At 39.7% G+C, this 23,862-nt stretch overlaps 1 protein-coding gene across 1 annotated transcript in view; it reads left to right on the forward strand.

Moving 5' to 3' along the window:
* Positions 1-23,862, forward strand: part of LOC137291841 (IQ motif and ankyrin repeat domain-containing protein 1-like) — a 282,934-nt gene that overhangs the window by 104,650 nt on the left and 154,422 nt on the right. Inside the window, exons 6-7 of the mRNA XM_067823385.1 lie at positions 10,264-10,326; positions 23,079-23,218. Coding sequence (XP_067679486.1) covers positions 10,264-10,326; positions 23,079-23,218 — 203 coding nt within the window. The remainder of the gene's footprint in view (positions 1-10,263; positions 10,327-23,078; positions 23,219-23,862) is intronic.

Below are 23,862 nucleotides of genomic sequence, written 5' to 3' on the forward strand. Positions count from 1 at the left end.
TTCCATGTTGATTTATCTGCATTTGGGCTCAAATGTGAGTCAATATTCCCTTCCTTTGCCGTAGTGTAAACACAGCCATTACAACTGGGTTGGCACTGTCAACAGAGGTTCTGCTCTCATGAGATGGTCGAACTGTAGTGCGGAAAAAGCGTGCAGCACATATATACTTCAGATAGTGCAAAACTTCAGTAATGTTGGTTTCTTGGTTTCATAAAATAAATTCATTTCAAAACAACAATTCAGAATCTTCCTATATTTCTGTTTCATCCTGTTGACAGACGAGGTATTTGACATTATGCAGGTGGATTCTATGTGTAGATTGACTGCAATTCAATCAAATCCAACTTAAGTTACAGCAGTCAGTGTCACATATGAATACAATTTCATGCTTCTACCATGACAATTACACTTTCAAAGTTAGAAATGGAATATCTAGTTCAAGAAAATGTAACTTATATCACTGGACATGTATAAAATGATAATTTCCCATTTATATGCTGGAGTGTCGAAATAAAGGTCCACAGCATGGCGAATTGAAAACGTGAGAAAACAAAACAGAATTATCTCCCTTTGAGAGCTACAAGAATGCAGAGTGCACACCGCTGAGGAAGAATATAGTAGAAATAAACAAGAATAAATTAAAAATTCCTACCATGTGATAGACAAGCTACTCCTCCATTTTTCTGATTGGATGAAGTTAAAGAGATCAGTCACATGGATTCTTGCTGTGAGTAAGACAAAAAAGAAACAATCACAGAATTACAAGATAAGAACAAGGAAAGGAAAGATGAACACTCACAAGAAATGAAGATAGAAACGAGGTTTTAAAGAACTGTCAAATAAGATGATGGATGTCACTAGACAGCTTGGATACAGATTGACTATTGCTTAGATCGTTGACCAATCGATATGCTGGATTTCGGCTTTATCAACTCTAGCTATCATGAAAAAGTTTGTGTATCATGAACATACATAATCATAAGGATGCCTGAAATGTACACCTATGACTAACAAGCATTTTGACGAGTTTATTTTTCTTTAAAGCGCTGAAAGCGATTATTTTTACCCTGCATAACACAATCCAGTCCAATCCATTGAGTAGAGATAGTATTTATTTGCATATACATTTTGCGCACACTACTTGTACATCAAACATAATGGCTTGCTGAACATTTAAATATAGTCTGCACATTGTTACGAATAAATATCATAATTCAAGTACATGTATTAAAGAATTCAGAAAAGTTACATGATACTGATTTATTGTGATGTCTACACTTGCAGTTGAATCTCCCCAAATATTCATGAAGATAGGCATACTTATATTTGTTTTGAAAACAAACGATTTTCAGAAGATTGACAATGGGCATGACTCTGGAGAACAGGTTGTCCAATGATATAACAGCGCATTAGTTTGTTTTACACATGTCACGTGACAAAACTTTACCTGGACATGCATTCTTCCAGAGGCTGTTATTTCGAGGTTGATAGAGGTGTTCTGTAACTGATATATTATCCTCCTTTTTTTGACGATGGATCTGATACACGTGATCATTACACAGGAGAAGATAATTACAGAGATCAAATACAAACGTTTCTTATACAATGCTTATGTAAATTGCATTGAAAAATCACATTTCAAATCAACATGAAACAGCTTAAACAAAATGCTCCAGTTACCTTCGTATGGTTTATGTGTACTAGAGTTATCACTTCATATTCGATTATGTATTATTGTCAACTTTAAAAATCAATAGTCGCAAATGAGTTAGGTCTAAATTAGTAACTTGGTTTATTTCAAATCTACACGAACATGGGTGTAATACAGTATTGCTTTTTATGTCTACTATTCATTATATGACCTATTACAACGAATGAATGAATGATTTAATTTAGAAAAAGGTTTTGTAACCTTGTCACCATTAATTCAATCAATGTGCAAACATAGTATCTTAGTATTCACTCCCAATGTTGAGTAACAAACATTTACTTCCTGTAACATCTCATAATCCCCTTTTTCACAAACGTCTTCATTTGCCTGTATAAGCCCCCCGTTATATAACACATTAATAGTTAAAACAAAACACATTAAATTTAAAATGTAAAATGCATATGCGAGTCTCGCTGAATGAGAGGAGCTTTCTGCTGACGACCATGCGCTGCTCTCACTGAATGAGATGTCCTTTTTATTACCCCCAATACGCGGCTCTCACTGTGAGAAGCTAATTAATTTGCCACACACACTCGTCTCTTGGCCTTAATTAGTTAATACCTATGTCTGCTCCAGGCACACCCAGGGACACTGAGGTCTGACCGCACTATGACGGAACTGATCGGTGCATCAGTATTGTGCGAAGGATGCCGCCTCTTCCTCCTCTTGTGCATCCCTATGCCTAGGACTATTTTTTCCCTGAATTCGAGAAATGGACCTGGTAATCGGGAAAATACTTTGAAAAGAAAAAATGCAAAACAGATTATCAGTCCTGCTGTTGTTTTTTTGAGCACCAGAATTTTATCAAAGATCTTAAGATGGAGGAAATGTAATGGCAGGGTTAACACAGGTTTGTTTGGCTTTGACATTTGCGGAACAGGTTCACCACAGCATCCTCCACAACATCAGTAGTGCCAGGAGTCGCTTACGTAAAGCTGGTATTCTTTCCAGAAGACCTCTGTGAGGACCTGTCCTAACATGTCAACATTGGCAACAACGCAGACAGTGGTGTCGCCAACATCTCCCATGGCCGTTGCAAAGGTGGACTGTTATCTTCACTGATGAGTCATGTTACGTGCAGCGACGTCCCAACGGAAGAGCGTGTGGATTTTGACATCGTAACAAACACTATGCTGCAAATTGTGTACAGGAAGTGGACAGATTTGGTTGTGGAAGCATCATGGTTTGGGCTGACATCTCATACAGTGGCAGGACAGATCTCATTCAGGTCCAGAGCAATTTGACAGCTGATCGTTACCGTGATGAAATCATCAGGCCTCATGTCCTTCCTTTCATGAACCTCCAGAACGTCAGTTTTCAGCATGATAACACTCGGTCGCATGCAACAAGAATAACCAGGGATTTCCTTGCCCAGAACAACATTCAGGTCCTTGGTTGGCCCTCACGATCTCCAGATCTTAACCCTATTGAACATTTGTGGGATGAATTGGATTGTCATGTGCGACAACGTGAACCTCACCCACAGACATTACCTACTCTGTGCGGCCTTGAGTACCAACTCATTCCCAGGCACTTCATCCAGAATCTGGTCCAGTCTATGGGATGCCGATGCCAAGCAACCATTGATGATGATGGTGGCCACCCAAGATACTGACTGCTCTGCAACCTTGATCTTGGAAAACTTTTAATTTTTGATGTATGGTTTCTTGCAGCATTGAACCGTTAATGTTCATTCATGTTTTCTTCATGACTGCCCTGGATTACTGAACCTTAAGTGTATAAACTGATAACACTTTTCAGCTATGCGTTTCTCTTTTTTTTTTGAGTAGTATATAATATCAGCTCACCAAAGTTTTGGTTTGAGAGTGAGAAACAGCTTTACTGAATGTAACACGCGAGCGGTCAGGCAGCGGTTGTGTAGGTTCGTTGACACGGGCAGGCAGTTTAGTGTACTCCAGTTAATCTCTGTGTGTCCCGTTGTCAACGGGACAGCCAGTCTTTATATTCAAAGTCACTGATTCCTGAATATTTGAGCACATATGACTATCGCCATTAGTGTAGAATTCTCTTGTAGTCTCCTGGAAGTACACACAATTAAACTGTTTTAGAGGCATTAAAGAAGTTGCTGAGCTAAAGGTGAAGGAACAAGTTTTATGGATGATCAACTTCTTTATTTTCACAATGGCGATATTTCGGTATGGATTCTTATACCGTTTTCAAGCATATGGGAGGACAAGGTGTAACAGTTTATATACAGGTACATGAGCTATAGCTTAGGAGGTTAACAATAACAACAACATAATTGAGGAGATGAGATAACATAAACATCAAAGTTGTTGATATAACCAATGATTAGTGTGAAGCCAGGGGTGGGGGGATTACAGCATTGAGGGGACCAATTAATTGTTACACCTTATCCTCCCATATACTTGAAAACGGTATAAGAATCCATACCGAAACGTCGCCATTGTGAAAATAAGGAAGTTGATCATCCATAAAACTTGTTCCTTCACCTTTACACACAATTAATCAAAATACATAGGTAACTCTAAAGCGCTACCTTAGAGCCTGCTGCTAAAGTATGAAAAGCTCTCAACATTTATGATACAAAATCATAGCAACATATCCAACATAAGAACATGACATGTAATTATATGAATAACAATGAAACATCTTGCAGAATTACAATGGTATAATGCAAATACAAACACACAGCAGCATCAAGTCATAATGCATTTACATCCTGGTAAGTGCATCACCACCAAGGTCAAACTGCACCTCACAATTCTTTGGTTCTTGTTCGTCATTTTATGAAGAAAAGTCAAGGGATTGTGATCAGTAAACACTTCAGTTGGCAAAGAAGTGGTACCTAGGTACACTTCAAAATGCTGTAAAGTTAACAAAAGACCTAATGTCCCTTTCTCACTTGTAGAATATTTTCTTTGCTGCTTGTCACATTTCTTGGAAAAATAACAAACTGGATGTTCAATTCCTGAATCATCCTGAGTCAGGACAGCACCTGCACCTACATCACTTGCATCAATTTGCAATTTAAATGCTTTCTCAAAATTTGGTGCATGCAATACTAGAGAATTCATGAGTATGGCTTTGACTTTTTCAAATGCAGTCTGACAACTGCTATCCTAATGGAATTTTACCTTTTCCCCAAAAGGGTTGGTAAGTGATGATACAACATCTGAGAAAGTTTTGACAAAACTTTCTATAATAGCCTGCCATACCCAAGAATCTCAAGAGTTCTCTCTTAGATTGAGGTACTGGAAAATGTACAATTGTTTCAACATGAACTGGCTGTACCTGGCAGTGCCTTACAACATGCCCTAAAAATTCAATTTGTGCCTTCCCAAATTCACACTTGGCTAGATTCACAGTCAAATTTGCTTCAGACAGTCTTTTGAAGAAAACACAAGTTCTTTTCAGGTGGTCTTCCCACTCCATGTCATAATCGATGACATCATCCTTGTAAGCCTCCACACTGTCAAGACCAGACATCACATTGTTGACAAGTCTCTGTGGAACGTTGCTGGTATGTTCTTCAGACTAAATGGCATCACTTTGTATTGATACAATCCATCTGGTGTAGCAAATGATGATATTTTCTTTGCACGGTCTGTGAATGGAATCTGCCAGAAGCCCTTCACATTGATCCAGTGTGATCAATGCAAATGTCCACTCTCGGAATGGGATACAAATCAGTTCGTGAGCCACCTCCACCAATCTCAGACACAAGAACATATGGTGAACTCCACGGGCTGTAACTGGGTGCAATAATGTCATTGTCCTGCATGTATTTCACTTCTGCAGACTTTCAAGTTTCACTGGATTCATCCGATATGGGTGTTGTTGTATAGGCTAACAACATCAGTTTGACCAGGCACATCAGGAAATAAGTAAGAGAACTCATGACATTCAATCTGACTTTTGAACTTTCTGTTCAGGGGATAAATGTGATAGTTTCTCATCAAGGTGAGCTAACACATCAGAATTTCTCAACTTTGGCGAAACATTATCACTAAGGTCATCAAATTGCCAACACCATCATCAATGTTGTCAACATGTTCACCATTGTCTTTAGTACAATCAGTAACAGGGGAGACAATACAATTGACCTGTTTGGTTTCTAACCTGTCATATTTCTTAATCATGTTTCCAAGAGGCAACCTCTATTGTTTATGATGGACAGGCATCAGAAAGACATAGTCTGTGTCACTAGCCCTTTTGTCAAAAACATATGGACCTTGATATCTTGCTCTGAGTGGTTGACCAGGAATGGGAAGTAAAACTAACACTTTCTCACCACAAGTGAAATTTCTCACTTTTTCCTTTCTGTCATAGTTATGTTTTATTTTTGCTTATTAAATTTTCAAGTTTTGTCAGGTCAGTTCACTTGCTTTTGAAAGTCTGCCCCGAAATATAGGCATATAGTCTGAAAGATTGATTTCAGGACTGTCATTTAGCCATTGTTCTTTTAAATGTTTTAGTGACCTGCACACACTGCGACCAAATACAAGCTCAACGGGGCTAAATCCTAAACTTTCCTGAACTGACTCCCTGACAGCAAACACAACAAATTGCACACCCTCGTCCAATCTTTCTCTGTCTCAAAACAATCAGTCTTGATCATATTCTTCAATTTTTATGAAACCTCTCTAAAACTCAATGTGACTCTGGATGATAAGCACTAGACTTAACTAGCTTAATACCTACCTGGTACATACCTTGTTGAAACACCTTAGACATAAAGTTTGAGCCCTGATCAGACTGAACAACATCTGGCAAACACACTAAGGTGAAAAACTTGATCAAACCCTTGACAATCACAGGTGCAACAGTCCAATGAACTGGAATTGCTTCAGAAAATCTGGTAGAAGCACACATGAAAGTGAGCAGATACTGATTACCAGACTTAGTCTTAAGTAGTGGATCAACACAATCAATAATAACTCTACTGAAAGGTTCCTCAAAGCTGGTATAGTTTTTAAAGGGGTGGAAAGAATTTTCTGATTCGGTTTTCCAACAATTTGTTATGCATGACAGGTCTTACAAATTCAGACACATCTTGCCTCAAACTGAGCCAAAATATATGTGCCAAGATTTTTTCACAAGTTTTGTTTACACCCAGTTGACCTGGCATGGGACTTTCATGCACCAATGAATGTATACACATGAGAATTAATTAAGCAACACCGAAAATAAACTTTGATTGTAACAAAAAGGGATCAAAACAGAGAAGTCAACCAGTTATATCTATATGCACATGAGGTTAGCATGAAATTCATGTGCTGACTCAAATGCATGCTTTTCATGCTAAAGTTCTGTCATGGTACAAGCGACTGAGGGGTATAAAAAGGTGAAATGAAGTATTGTCATTGCTTTCTTATGGATGCATCAATGCTGAAATTGAACTTTTTTGGAAAGATGAGGTGTAGGCTTTCTGAAAATACCAGATGGCAGATTATTGGTATGCATGAAGCTGGTTTGTCCTGTCGCACCATTGGGTCCAGATCGAATATCATTTACACTATCATTATTCGCCTTGTTAGGAAACATGCGGACACTGGTTACGTCAAGGATCAGGAAGGCTGAGAAAGACTACTCCTCATGATGAACGTGCCCTAGTTTGCCTAGTGAGACACAGGCCCATGACCAATCCCAAAGATTTCAGAGAACAATGGGGAGTGGGTGTTCGTCTCTCAACCAGCACCATACGGAGGAGGCTCAGATCTGCTTACAGACATCCCTTACTCACTGATGGACACAAGGCTCAACATTTGGCATGGTGTAAACAATGGGAAAACCACAATCTGAGGACATGTGGCAGGATCCATTGGTCTGATGAAAGCCATTTTCTTCTTCGTGTTACTGATGGCCGTTGGCGAGTTTGGAGAAGGAATAATGAGGCTTATCAACAGCGGATGATCCATGCAGCTGAATCCTTTGGCTTTGTGATGGTGTCCGGGTGTATCTCCTATGACTGTAAGCTGAATCTTATCACCATTCAAGGGACACTCAATGATTCCAACAGGAAGTACTAGAGGCTGTTGTCTCTGTTGTCCCGCATTTTGAGAACCATAAATTTTTTTAAGAACTTTGTGTACGTTGGACCACAGAGATTGTCTGTGTGACCATAGTTTTAGACATGATAATTGATAATGTTTTTAGTGCCCCATCAATAAATTACAGCTGAAAGTAGCAGTAGTGTTGGTAGTGGATGGATTGACTCTGTAGATGGTTCAGTTAAGGAAATTATAACCATGTGTTTGGTTTCCATATCATGAATGACCAGTGTGTTGTGAACACAATCTTGGAGCATGAAAATGGGTGGTGCTTAATTAATGCGTATGTATATACATACTTTTGAAATAATTACAGTACCACAATTTGATGATACAATTTCCATTCATCCTCCGCAGGAACATCTGGCGACCTATATTTCCTCACGAGAACACCGTCCTTGTAGTAATAACAAACTTTAACCTTGCAAACCTCCTCAAAAGAAACAGTCAACTTCTGCACTTAAAAATCCTAACCCAGCGCACTAATAAGCTGCTCTCTAGAAAGAATGTGATCACCACCTGACAAACTATCAGACTTATCAAGAAGAGCTGCTACTCTTTGAAGAAAAGTCATCAGTCTCTACCTCACACAAAGAATGATCTATGAAAGTATCACCCGTAGACCTATAAGAACTCTTGTGAGTCAAACAATAATCATCTGCCAATGTCGCTGCCTCATGTAAGACATTAACCTTTTGTTCATCCAAATAAGTCTTAAGATCAAAATGAACACTCTGCTTGAAATCTTCCATCAAAACTGTCTTAAACCCATACCACCTATCAAAGAATGTTTCCTTTTCTGTAGCTTACTCTACAAAAGTCTCATTGTCCCTTTTGTGAGCATTTCTGAACTTCTGACGATAAACCTCAAGCACTAACTCATAATCTTTTAAAAGTGTACTCTTGAGAAGTTCTTAGTCTGAGCTTTGCTGTATCGACAAGGCTGAATAAGCAACCAGAGCTTTACCCTTCAAAACAGTTTGCAGTAGCATAGTACATGACTCCCTTGTTCACTCGAGATTTTCAGCAACCTTTCCAAACTGTAGAAAATATTTGTCTACTTCATTCTCATTTAAAGGGGGTACCAGTCTAGCATGACTGTCAAAAGAAGAATCTGAGGGCCAAGATGACTTTTCTTACCTTTTCACCATATTTCCATTCAGTTATAATTTTTTCATTTCCAGCTTGTCTGAACATTCCTCCTCAACCATTTCTAAATCTTCATGTCCAAAAACTCCTTCATGAATGTAGTGATTCAAATAAGTTTCAAGATCTGAGATTTCTTCACAGCAGGTTTGGCCACAAGTTTGAAATGTGAAGAAATTTGCAATAAATCTGGCTTGCACAATTCACAGACTGTCTAGGGTCAGGTGACTTAAGAAACTTCTAAACACCATTTTGCTGGTTCCAATAAATTTCAAATAAATTCAACATCAGTCTCAAATGTCAAATGAATTCTGTCCCAAACGAACCCCCAATTTTGTTATGGTTACAAATTTGAGGTGAGAAAAGGTATTAGAAATCCTCTCAGAACCAGCAAAATATAGCACTGACAAGTTCAAAATATTTGGTAAGATGTATTGAGTAAAGGCAAGATACAACGATTCACAATAGAAGTTTTATGTACAATGCAAATGAGTCAAATCTAAAGTAAAGGGTCACAAATATAACATCAGTCTTGGTTTTCAATGAGAAAGTTATACGGAATGTAACACGGTGAGAGGCTAGCAGCAGTCATGTAAGTCAAGTATTGACAAAGGCAGGTAGGTTGATGTTAGCCGGATGGTGTACTCCAGTTAATCCGTATGTGTGTGTGTCAGCCTTTATATACAAAGTCACTGTTTTCTGAACATTCCAGTGAAGTATGGAACATTCATCACGTTTTGTGATGGGCAAGTCAAAACACACCAAAGGGAGGTAACTCTAGAGAACTACCTTAAAGGCCTGTAGCTAAAATTCTAATAGCACTGAACATTTATGATACAAAATGTGACCCATAATAACTATCACTCAAAACTGTACACAGTGTGACCCAGTAATAATCATTACTTAATCAGTAATGCTACAATTTACAGAAAATACACACTCATAACTCTATACCCAAAATGTTCTAAAATTTGTACATTAATTAGAAAGTGGGATTCCATATACAACATGTTAAATCTGACCTTGCCCAAGATTTCTTACTGTAACATTTCTCGATTTCGTCATGACATTTTCAGTGGTAAAAATATTACATGTAGGACACTTGTAAGGTTATGCAGAAAATAACTTGCGTATATGTGATTTTGAATTCCTTGTTACTTCTCCCTCTTGTAGACAGCAGCTGGAAAATTTCTGATGTCCTGTAACAATTATCAAGAAAGAATTATGAACGATTGCCTTCACTGGAACTTGGTTTTAAGATAAGCTGTTTCATTGAGGTTGTTGTCAAGAATTAAAACTTCTGATTGCACAGTTAGAATTGAATATTTATCAAATTTCTTGTGAAGGCACAAGAGTATATTTCTTTTGCAGGTGCTGTTGCAGCATGGAGCTGATCCTCGGATATTTGCTGCTGATGGTCAAACGTCAGAACAGGTCTGTCTTTAAGAACATGAGGAATGAGAACCATTGCTCTATGACACTTGACTGTTTAATGGATATGCACAAATTTTGTATGATGATCACACTGGCCATATGAATATTACTTTGGTACGTAAGTCAATGTAATTCTACATGGCCTTAACAGCTAATGTAAATATATATTGGAACTCTCGAATCATAATATTCTACATGTGTAAACACTAGTGTTTGGAATTGGTTTAAATCTTGTAATTGATGATTGGTTCATTACAACAAATCAATCATTTTAAATAGTTGGTTAGCTTCAATTATCAAACTATTTAACTTACCTTACCAAAGGACTTACGCATTTTGCCTCAAACATTGCTTAAAAGAGATGGAACAGTCCTAGATTCACCATTCACTCAAATGGCTACCTCAAGTATCGACGAGTGTATAGGAATGGAAGTGGCGAGATCACTCTACCCACAGAAGCGCAAATAATCCAAAACTTCACTCTTCCTACAAGCGTCTTATGTCAGGGACATGTTTTTGGTTTGCTGTGAATTTCGCTACCTACTTTAAGCATTAAAGTTGTGTTTTGTCTTGGTAGGTATGTTTTCGTGACTATTTCTCTCATTTATGTGGTGAAGACTACAGTATTTTTCTTCACTTACCTGGCTACCTCATGTTTTTTGACTCTCAGTGATATGACTTGTTTTTCATGTCGCTTGTCCTTTTTTTTCCTTGCGCTTGATGGTAATTTTCATAATCCTGCATCCCTCTATTACCGCCTTCTGTTCCTTTCATATACTTTTTGCTTTATGTATCCATTTGTTGCTTATTCTTTTCACACTCAACGCATTTCAGTGGAGGCAGCCATTTTGGTTGTTTACTCTCTGATGTCCCGCCACTTTGGCATGCCTGTATTTTATGCAGGGGTGTTTTTTATTGACTTAAGCTGTAGGGTTTTTTGTTTGCCCTCATGGTGTTTTATCTTAAAATGTTTTATTTCTCTTTGTTTTATGACTTGGTAGTTTTGCTCTCGTTAACAAAACCCACTCAAACCCATCCATTTGTCGTGCAAATGACGTTAGTGCCAAATCAAGCTTTGCATGTGCAGTCGATCAAGTCGCATTGAAGTTTTCTTCATTTGAACCTGTTTGCATTGGCCTCAAGAACTGAAAAAACACTTTTAAACCACAGTTCTAACGGTACTTTAAATGCCATGATTGTCAAATGTGCAATGTGAACATGCCGTTGACATATTGCGAACGTGAAGATCAGTTACTGATGTCGCAAGAGCCCTTGGATGCAGTCGTCCACGTATGAAGTCACGAGCAGAAGACCATCAAATCATCCGACGTCATCCACGTGACTGATTTCTGCCAGCTACACAAACCAGGACTGAGATGTTTAGAGGTCGACTGTCCCAACAGACCATTTGAAATTGGTTTCGGGCTGCCAATCTCCATTCTCAACGTCCATATCATGGGTCAATATTGACGCCGTTTCATCAACGTCAGTGTCTGCTGTGGGCCCAACGTCATCTCTGATGGTTGCAGAGAGACTGGAATTGAGTCGTCTTTAGCAATGAATCCAGGTTTACCTTCAGATTCGCAGGCATAGAGTCTGGAGACGACGTCCATTCATGGACTTGTTCCATTCATGGCGGCTCATGGCCCTGGTCTACAGTTTCAGCATGACAATGCTCTGCCGCATACCGCGATGTTGACACAAAATTTCCTTCAAAATGCTGGAATCAACGTCATGGACTGGCCATACAGGCCCCCTGACCTTAATCCAATAGAGCACATTTAGGATGCACTTGGGAGAAGGCTTCATGGTCTTAGGAACCAACCTCAGAATTTGCAGTCACCTTCTACTCACCAATCTTCCTCACGCCCAAGATTCTGGGAATATGAGAATGATACACAACATGGCGATATTCAACAAACAATACCTTCAGGACCCACCAGACTTCCGCATTGTCTCTCTGGAACAGCTTCGCGCCAAACTCGTCCCCAGGTTAGATCTTCAGGATCACACATATCTGCATCGTCCAATTTATCGACCACGCAGGAAGTTCCAGCGCTTTGTGTTCAACGATTGCCATTTTCAGTGGAAAGTGCTCCCATTTGGCATTTCCTTGGCCCCGCATTACAACGCAGTACACCCCCAATCACTCGGTTTCTCTATCCCTGGAAGATAGATTTCGACCCGTACATTGATGACTGTCTCCTCAATCAACTCAACCCTCAGTGGCAACGCAAACAGTTGGCTTTGGCCATCCGCCTTCTGAAGCACCTAGGATGGATTGTCAGTATCGATCATGGCCTTTCTCTGCTGATGCTGATGCTGATGCTTCCCTTCAAGGTTGTGGCGCTCACCTCAGCTGTCAGGCTCGGGGCTGTGGTCATGCCACTGTTGTGGGAGGACGGGCTGGACGCCTGCACGTTCCCTCCACCTGTTCTACCAGCTGTTGCCAAGAGCATGCAGACCCAGCAGATTCATCTGCTTTTGGTTGTGCCCTGTTGGCCGGACAGACTCTGGTTTCCCGACTTGCGTCACCTTGCCGACAGGGACCCACTACCACTTACGGTGTGGCCGCATCTACTGTGTTATCCTCACAGCCATCACCTGCATCCCAATCCGTTGAGGTTCCATCTACACATTTGGACCATCTCCAAAAGGGTACTCCACATGGGATCTAAATGTTGTCTTGGACCATTTATTTGGCCCCCCTACAAACCTTCTGAATGAGGCTTCCTTCGAGAAGACAGTTTTCCTCCTGGCGTTAGCCACTGCAGCCAGAGTCAGCGAAATTCATTCTTTGGATGTAACCCATGTAATCATGGCCGGGTTTAATTAGGACTACAGTGGAAGCTGCCTAACTCGGACTCGACTGGGACCAACTTTTGTGTCTGAATTACGAGTAGTCCGAATTGGATTGGTGAGAGTCAAGAGTAAGCTCCCTTGACCAGGAGATATGCATGCACGGTACTTTTACCATGGTGTAAAGGGTTTTTCGGGGTAATAGCGCAAAATTCCATCAATAAATATCACCTCATCTTTTATAAATAATTTATTGTTAGGATGCTTTGTTGTCCGGTGGTTTCCAATGCAACACACTTTTCACGTCTTGTCTGTAAGCACGAGCGCTAGAAGTGACGTACCATGTTTTTGTGTTACTCGCTATTTACCCTTGTATGGAAGTGCATGTGATTCAATCTTCTCCACAGAAATCAATAAATACAACGTTCAGGCAACGTTCATTGGTTCAGGCATTTGTTTTCAATAACAAAATCGCATACCATCAAAATGACACTGAGTGAGTCGTGTCAGCTTGCTGAACTTCTTTGTTAATTCCTTTTGTTAATTGGTTATCATCACACCTGATAATCCGTTTGAAGTCGGTAATCGGCTAACTACAAAGCACTTCCGCCTCAGGCAGTCGTGCTAGTCCGAGTAAATTAGCGATGTTTTCAAAATAAAATACCTTGAAGGGCGGAGATTTCAGTCCGAAATCCGAGTTACATGAAGTCTGAATTAGTTAGTCTATATGTAATGATAACTTAGTTAACTTCTGCCGGGACCAACAATTCGGTCTGAATTATACAGAAAACCGAGTTACTTAGGGTCTGAGTAAGACAGCTTCCACTGTATTATGGGATTTTGTCACCCAAAAACAGCTCCCTGCATTTCCATCCCTCCGTTGTCCATTCTAGGCCCTCAGGACTCTGACAAGTTAATTCTTTGCCCAGTGCACCCAGTGTGTTTGTTAGCCACTGTCTTTGAGATGTAGCGGCTGAGAACATGGATGGTTTCCAGTTCTTCGGTCCGCTGGTGGTGGCCTAAAAACTCACCCAACCTTCCACCCATAAGGTAATTATTATTTTTCTTACCTTGGGTCTTGAGGAGGCTCAAGATATGGTGTTTTGGGTTTTTTTGTTTGTTTCTCCTGGAGTTTGTCATTTACTGAGGATTACTATCTGTCTCTTGTTCCAGTTTAGCCTGTGCTTCCAGCTTCAGCTAGTTCCTCGGTTTTGTTTCTTTATGCACATCTTGTTTTCCTCATTGGTTGGTCCTCTGAAGCCTGACACCAAAGTCCTTTCTGTTGAATTCATATGTATAAGCCCTATGGTAAGGCAAGTTAAAAATTTAGGAAAATCTAAATATTTTAGATGTTTAACTACTTACCTTACCATAGGGAGATTATGCCCTCCCAAAGCTGGATGCTCCTCCCTGCTCTGGGCTTCATCAGACTTAGTTTTTTCAGTAAAAGTGAAGTTTTTGGATTATCCGCGCTTGTGCGGGAAGGGAGATCTTGTCACTTCCGTTCCTATACACTCGTTGATATGTGAGGTTGCTATTCGAGAGAATGGTGAATCAATGACTGTCTGATCTCTTTTAAGCAATGATGCTTAAGGTAATGTGCATAAGCCCTATAGTAAGCCCTATATATAGAAATAACTAGTGAACGATCTAACCAATAGTCAATCTGTATCCAAGCTGTCTAGTGACCGAATGTGCTCTTCAGAAATTTAGCCCACGCCCCATCACCTGTCATTACCTATGTGACAGGTATCTCATGATACGATTGGTCATAGATAACAGATCAGCCACTATATTGAACAGTTGGGATACAAAACGTCCTCATCAGGAACTTTGATGACGCTCATCCCATGACCCTTTGTCTTATGTATGTGCCAGGAATAGCATTATACAATATGTATACATGTATGTTCGTGTGATAACGTATATTTTTTGTGTTAAATCTAAATGAACCAAAGTGACAAACTGTGAATCTGTTCCATGTATATCACACACTAGCTTATTAGTACTTACCTCAAAATATTCTGTATACACTAGAAACGTATCGGCGAAAACACTTCTTTCATAGAAGATTATTAGGCATGTGCATAAATTCTTTTTTACTGCCAATGACATAGATGTTTTGAGTGAGTGAGTGAGTGAGTTTAGTTTTACGTCGCACTTAGCAATATTCCAGCTATATGGCGACGGTCTGTAAATAATCGAGTCTGGACCAGACAATCCAGTGATCAACAACATGAGCATCGATCTGCGCAACTGGGAACCGATGACATCTGTCAACCAAGTCAGCTAGTCTGACCACCCGATCCCGTTAGTCGCCTCTTACGACAAGCCTAGTCACCTTTTATGGCAAGCATGGGTTGCTGAAGGCCTATTCTACCCCGGGACCTTCACGGGTGAGATGTTTTGAACTATTTAACCTCACACAATGATATGAGAGAGACAATTTGTTTAAGTATGTCTTACATACAAAGAATACAAACATGTGTTATGAAAATACACATGCACACGCCACCAAAAGTCTACAAGAGAAAGTGCAATAAAATTACGTAAAACGTTACATATATGACATGTATTCACTCCTGCTTTCTTTCAACATATACCTTTACAATGCAATTAAAGAATTAAACAATCAGGACATGCTCGTCTGACGAAACAGTTTCCTGTAATCTCTGAAACCTGCCAGGGGATATCAGGTGTGAATAGCCCTAATTAGTCTTGCCACAGCCAGCCAGGTAATCAGCACGGGGCTCCAGGTGTTGAGCAGTGAATTGGCTTAATGAGTTAAGTATAATGTGGCTCAAATACAATACTTCTATTGTACGCTGGGCTGGCTATCAGTTTCCTGGTCTTTTTTTCCTCACTTGACCTGACTAGCTTCACACTGACACGTTTTCATAAATTCTCCATCTTTTTACTGAATACGGAGTTGTTCATGAGTTTGTACAGATTTTTCTCAAAGTCGTTAGTGGCCAGCTTTCTCAAGTCCGTGTTCATCCTGACATAGGGTTCCATCCATGCGCTTTGATTGAACTTCATTTTTCTATGTACTTTAGTAAGTACATCAAATTAGGCACCAATTTTTCTACATTTGCTAGAGACCCATTCATCAGGTTATGTTGGTATTCAGACATGCAGTCTGAGTTAACCCTCAACCATTCGGGTGCTAGAGGGTAACTGTTGTGTGATGTATGCAATTCCTTTGGGTACTCTAAGTCCACTTCAAGTATATAACCCTTATCAGAATCAGGTGCAATACTCATAACATCCAGCTGTCCACAGGGGTGTGGGGAGACACCCATTCGAATCCCCCTGTTGGTAGATATTGACTCATACCGGAGCCGTACAGGTTGTAAGCATTGAGATAGAGCAGATGAGTTGAAGGTTTATTAGGGTTATAACCTTCCACATACTTGTTAGCTTTAGCATAACGTTTAGATACCATGGAAATACCTCCTCGTAGCCCTTTCTCAACAAACAGATGCATTGGGGAATCTGTGAATAATTCTAACTCCACACCTGTTTTCTTCAGTGAGGCATCCTACGACAGCCCAGGGCTCGAATAATACCATGCCAGGTCCAACCCATATTGCTTCAAATACATTTTTCTGAATATCTCAAACACATCAGCCAACTGCAACACATCCTTTTTCAAATAGAAATCATGATAATCACCTAGTGTCTTACAGCCTAGTAGTTCCCATACATTTTTAGTGTGTTTGTAATGGTCTTGTGAGACAGACGCGTCTGTCAGCTTGCTGTAGAAGCGGTCAGTGGGAGGTAACTCTGTCTCATTAAACCTAGACCAGTCATCCATATATTCATACGGGTAAATACCCTTACGTAGCAGCAAGGCTCTAGTTTTCTCCTCTCTGTATCAATTAGTTATAGCCAAGTCGTCTGGGTTATTAGCCTTTACCAAGCTGTCTAAGAGACAACAACAGAAACTGAACGCTATCAATGAATAACAACCCATTTAACGAAAAGGATATATATCTCTCCATATTGTTTGGGATATAAGATATCTTGCCTTTTACTTTTGAAATAGCCTGCATAATCAAGTGTGAATCATACCCTTGTAAATTGTGAAACACCACCGGAATATGAATAAGCTTTAAATTTATTCGAAGCTTTAAGTTACACTCACTGTGAGCCACACTTCTGTATTTCCCTGTCATGTGACAGTGGTCTCTCACTGAATCACCATTCAGGGGTTTACAGCATACATGACAATGAGTGCGTTTGATATAGGCCTCTCTATCTGCTTGGGTCATATGCATTAGTGGCATGGTATGCAATTTTTTCCTGATCTCTACCTCCTCATGCTGTCAATATTGGAGAAATTTCTCAGCCACGTCTGGGCCTCTATAAATGACGGGAGGGTTACCTTGGCCATCACAATCAACGACCACATACCCAAACCCGCACACTTCATGTTGTTGATATCTTTGCATGAAACTTTTATCAAGGGACAGAGCTACCGTATCGATTATCAATTTATTCATAGCTTTAGAGTTGGTGTAGATAATGTATGGTACTGGCATCTGATTTTTGTGGTTGATAAATTTCAAGATATTGTTGTTTTCTTTCGGCATATCAACCCCTATAGCCGTCTCCCCTACACCTCGGCAATCATCCCTGTGTGAATTGAGTAGATGGGCCCTAGAAAATCCATCAAGGCACCTTACACAAAAGTGTTTCTTTTCCTTGTGTTTCGTTTGATCGAACACCAATCGAATGAAATGTGATATCGGTATGTAGTGACATTGTTCACCTTCTGTTATTAGAAATACATTAGCTGTTTTTCGACCATCCTTATACAATAAAAGACTTATCCTGTGGACTATGATTTTATTCCCTTCATGCCCGAATACGTTTACAGCCAAATCTGGATTCTGTTTTTCTATTTTTGTGCACTGGGAGATAGGGGTTGGTTCATCTATAACATCCCAAATAATATCATCATCTACCGCATAACTGGAAAGTCTGCATGGATTTATCTTAGCTGGAAATTCGATAATCCTTAATGATATCCTCATACAATTTTCCCCTTGAATATTTGGAATATTAATTGTAGCACGTTTGCCTGCAAAATATTTAGGGGTTGGAAAAGATTTCCTTCCTTTCAATTGTTTATAGTTTGCAATATCCAGGTAGATCATATTAACCTTATCAACCTTACCCAACCAGACCCCATATTAGTGAAACGTTCTCGTGATTCACGATTGACCTGCCAATAGAAGAGTTGATAGTATCTGGCTGTGTTGTAGCTTCCTGATTACAATGGTCTGGTCAATAGCATCATTCCCCTCTTGTTTCTCTAGTGTCATCTTTAACGTGAGTTGAAATTTAATACCTTTTAAATCATTCAGTTCTTCATTCACTTTTTCAGATACCAACTGCCTTACATCTTCAATGTCTATGTTTTGTTGAACATGGAATTCCATCTTCCACCCTCTCAAATATTTCCCAAAAGCAAGCTCAGTAGGTGTGAATTGTAATTGTAAAGGGACTTGTTCATTGAGTAATTCAATGAGCTCAGACTTCTTCATGCATGAATAATTTCGCAATCCCCTTTCACGTGCTTGTAATTTTAAATCTCTCACAGTAAGAGGTTTTTGATATGTTATACCTGATAAAGTTAGTAATTCAGCCTTTTTCACACAAGAATAACCCCGCATACCAAGGCCCCTCACCCTCATTCTTAGTTCATGTACTGTCGGCATATTGCAGGATTCATACCTTATGTAAATCATTTCTCTAGTAGGTTGTCAGTCGACGCGATACCGTGCACCGCTGTGACCCAATTATCCATTTAAACATTCGCGTAGTAAATGTAATAGCCGTCCGACAGTGGTTGTTGCCCTCCACTGTGAGCTTGTGTGAATGGGAGACGGGTTGTGTCATTTTGGGTCTAGTGTTTTGACATGGGGGTCTAGATCTTTGTTATTGGTATTAAATAATTATTTATTTTGAAGTGATTTAGAAACCCCATAGTATTTACTTCTGTAGTTGATGAGATTGGTTGACTCCATCCCTGTTTGTGTGCCAATTTGTTGAGGCCTTACTCTTGCCAAGGAGAAATAATAAATGACAGAGATCCTCATGTGTATGAAACATCTTGCTAATTTACTGTGAGGCATGAAAAATACAACATTAGGAAGATGTTGTGTCTGCCATGTGTGTGTCACGACTGACAGCTGACAGTTGAATGTATCAATCAGACATATTAATTATTCAATTGATGATGTTATAGCACAGTGTCAGTCATTATAATTTTGACAACAATTGAATAATAGTGGATGTTTACATGATGATATCACATATAGGTGATGCATCATATTATTCATAAAACTATATATAGTCGATAGTAAAAATTTTATAAAATAGATTAAAATACAGTGGACTCTGTCAATACCGGCTTCACTCGGGACCAAATAAAAAGGTTTTGACAAAGTGTCGGTATAGGCAGTTTGCCTCATGACGGCGACGTACAACGGAAGTCGTACTGTCTCGTTAGCATTAACAACATGTTTGAATAAGGTACAAGGCAGTGTCAGAATGCACATTCATTTATTTATTTATATTATTTATAATAACAAGGTTATTCATATTGTTAAAAAGTCACTGATCTTGCTTTGTATTTTCTGTGCCGATGCCTCGAGTGCAAAGTCCTCAGTTGCACTTTACAAGCACTGTCCATGATGTAGAAGTCGTGCTTCCTGGTTGGATGCGAAGTGTTTGATCTAAGTGCACATTCTCAAAACATCAGTTACAGTCAATGTTTTAAAACACATTTTCATCTTCGTCTTCGTCACTTCGTAAGTGACATGTACTACTCACTAGTTAACAAGATACTGATTTACACTTCCCGTTTCTGAATAATCTCGGGAAATGTGTTGTTACAGTGTTTACAGTCAAACTCCCCACCATTCATCACTCTATTTATGAGACACGTATCACTCACTAATTAACAAGACACTAATTGACACTTCCCATTTCTGAATAATCTCGGGTAGTAACAGACTGTGTTGTTACATCATTTGGACCTAATAGTATCAAAGGGTTGCACCGTCTTTCATGTGCCCTTTTTAACGGATTTGTTTTCATAACAATATGTTTGTCGGGACTGAAAAACAATGCCGATATCCGGAGTAGGCAGAAGCTGATGTTTACAGATGTTTCTATATGATAATTAAGTGCATTTCAGACGGGACTGAAACTTTGTGCCATTGTAGAAAGAATGCCGGTGTTTACAGAGGCCGATATTGCCAGAGTCCACTGTAATACTTTCACACACTGTCTTACATGCTGGTGCTTAAGTTTAGATATGTTTACATTGTATGTGATCAGTGACAGCATGGTTTCTAACATTAAGAACTGAATGACAACAATTAGATATTTAGCACTATAGAATATATACTAAAAGCTAGAGTTGTGACGATTAATCGATACGCAAGTTACCGCGATTCAAGAGCTGCACGATACAATACATCCATACGATTGTCGTGTATCGATTCAACACGATACTTACAAAATATTGCCATGGCCATGCTCCAACTGAGATAATTTTCACAAATTTATTTTGTTATCTGTGCAAAAAAGCCAGTTGTGCCAATGTTGATCCCTGCTGTTCCATTTTTTGGGGAAAACACCACTTTACTGACACATGCTAAACATTTTTAATAAAATGTCTTTGATGATGACATGTTTTTATTTTTCTTGGTAGAAGAATACCTTACCTGAAATGATAACATAACAGCACATTATTTCCAGTACTTTTATTTTTCGGTATACAAGGACAAAATATTGTGATACGTATCGTATCGTATGCATCGCACTACCAGTATCGTGATACGTATCGTATCGTGGCATGGGCGTATCGTCAGAACTCTACTAAAAGCCATTGAAAACGCAATCAGATTTTCAGAACATCTGTATTCACATCAGCGTAAATAAATGTAACTGAAAATGCCAGATATGCTCAAGTAACCATTTATGGATAATTGCACATGAAAATGTCCAATCAACAACCACAAAAGTGACGTCACGGTGTCATCAAAGCATGGACAGGTCACTATGAGTCAATAGCGCATGTGGCCACCTTGTGCTGCAACACATGCTCGCATTCTCTGAGGCATGGACAGACACAAATTTCTAATGAACACCTATGGCATAGTCTGTCAGTGATGATTGAGGGCCTATAACAATTCTGCAACTGTTCCTGGTAGTACAGGTTGATTTCAGGCCCTCCTTCCAAGTTCATACAACAGGTGCTCAGTTGGGTTCATGCTGGACATTGCAGGCCAGTTCATCACTTCAACATTCTTACGATTCAGAGAGTCCACTGTTACCCTGGCAACACAAGGATGAACTTTGTCATGTTAGAAACCATAACTTGGACGACTGCCATATTGATTCTTCTGGGTGAGTAGAGCAGGACAAAGAATGTTGTCCACATACTGGCAAGCAGTGAGATTATGTTCTACAACCATCATTTGGGATTGGAAGTTGACCTTGATGGCACCACAAACCATGACACTGCCCCCTCCGAACCGATTGTACTTTAAGACACAGTTTGGCGCTACATGTTTGCCACGTCGACAATAAACTCTGAGACGTCCATCTCCAAAAAACAGGTTGAACCTGGACTCATCTGAGAAAATGACATCTCGCCATGGTCTGTTGCTAACATAAGCCCCGTTTGCTGCCCAATGTTGTCTGGCTAGTCTGTGGCAATGCAACAGGATCGGACCACAGTATTGGCGACGACACTGGATGTTGACTGCAGCAAGTTGTCTCTAAACTGTATGTTGTGCAAGTGTGACAGACGAATATTGCGGTCCTGTCGAGGTGTGGTTACAGGTGGTGCACCAGGCCGTGGACGATCAACAACTGTTCCAACTGCATGAAAACGATTGCATTTTTAATGGCTTTTAGTATAGAAAGAATGTAGAGAGGGTGCTCACCTGTGAGTTATGAAACATACAACGTTAAGAAGATGTTTTGTCAGCCATGCATGTGTGATGGCTGATGGGTGACAACTGAGTGTGAATTCAAATTGTCATACCTCACAGGTGTAGAAGCCACCTTCTACTGATTTTGGTGGTGAGACAAAATACAGGTAGTACTTACAACTCCCTGTATAAGAGAGGAGAAGCAATCTCCTTATAGAATGATAGAGAAATAAAAGGCTGTCAGCGACAATTTAGTCCTAAGAAATATGTTGAATGTGAATATGAAAAATATTTTAAATAAAAGTGCCTTCATTAAGTAGTGCTTGCCATATGTTACACATCCGCCAGTATACAACTACTGTAAACCCTCAATATTGTTGGGCTAGTAGACATGAAACATCAGTGAGCGGAGCTTATACACAGTTTTCTAAGCTGGACATCCTTGTTGCTATGCCGGCGTCATATGGCATTGTTTCAAGAACGTCCTTTGCAACAAAATCACATAAAATTACTTTAAAGGGTGTAGAGCATGGTGGTGTAGTGGTTAGCATGCTGGCCTCTCTCGCCAAAGACCCGTGTTTGAATCTTGATGGAGACACCAAAATTTGTGACCTAGGTTTCATACTGTGTGACTGGGCAAGGCACTTCGTCCACATTCCACTCAGTCCACCCAGCTGTTTAAAATGGGTACCTAAACAAAGCACATGAACCTTCACGGTCGTGCTTAGCACTTAGTAGCAGCTTTGAAAGTACAATTCTGTCAGGATAATAATGTGCAGCACATACTTGATGTATGGACTATTGCACACTATAAGTATCCACATTATTATCATTGTTATCAGTATGGGTATTGTGACGTATTCTTAAAGTTTATCGTGCTTATTCTAAAGCATTATGGTTATTGCTACCAAAATGAGGTGGAGGCCATGTGAGGACAGGCATTCCAGTCTGATCTTACATTGCGTTGTTCCATAATATAATGCTGTCGTGTTACAGGTTGCATCAGTGGAAGCTGTGTGTCAGTTCTTGGCAGCATGGGACATTGGTCAGACTGAGGTGTTGCTGCAGAAACTTGAGGTGGACAAGGAACGTTGGTTGGAGGATGAAAGAAAGGGACAGGAGGCTGTACGAAACAAGTAAGTCCATCAACAGACGAAGAGGAAACAGACACAATAAGTATGTCCACCTAGATGAGGAAAGGACAAGTACAATACACAAATACAATTACGCACACAGGAGAGAGGACAGAACACTGCACAAAACAAAAAAGTTCACACTCAGGAGATCAGGATACAAGACTGTACATAACAAATAAGTTCACAAAAATGAGGTAAGACAAGGCTGTACATGATAAGTAAGTTCACACACAGGAGCTGAGGAGACAGATTTCTGTAATTGATGAAGTTAAAATACACAGAATGAGGAGATAGCTGTGTAAGAAAACTAAGTGGTCATATCTTGCAGCAATACATGAATGTGTGGACTCAGACATGATAAATACATATTGCTATCACTATCATATCACTATATATCTTTTATTGATTTTTCATCCATTGCATGACTACTGAACTCTCTTTCTCTATGTGTATATCAGCTTGGCCCACTGTTTATGAAAACTGATTCCAATGTATTGAACGCCTGCTATTCAGTACTGCCTATTTAAAAGCTTGAAGACTGTTTTTGCTTCAGTTTGTGGCCTTGATAACAGGGCAAAGCTTTACATTTTGTCCTCCGTTGTTTCCTTTAAAAAGAACAAGACCAATTTTTCCAACAGAGACAA

Source organism: Haliotis asinina, chromosome 7 (assembly GCF_037392515.1).
Source record: "Haliotis asinina isolate JCU_RB_2024 chromosome 7, JCU_Hal_asi_v2, whole genome shotgun sequence".
Lineage (NCBI taxonomy): Eukaryota > Metazoa > Mollusca > Gastropoda > Lepetellida > Haliotidae > Haliotis > Haliotis asinina.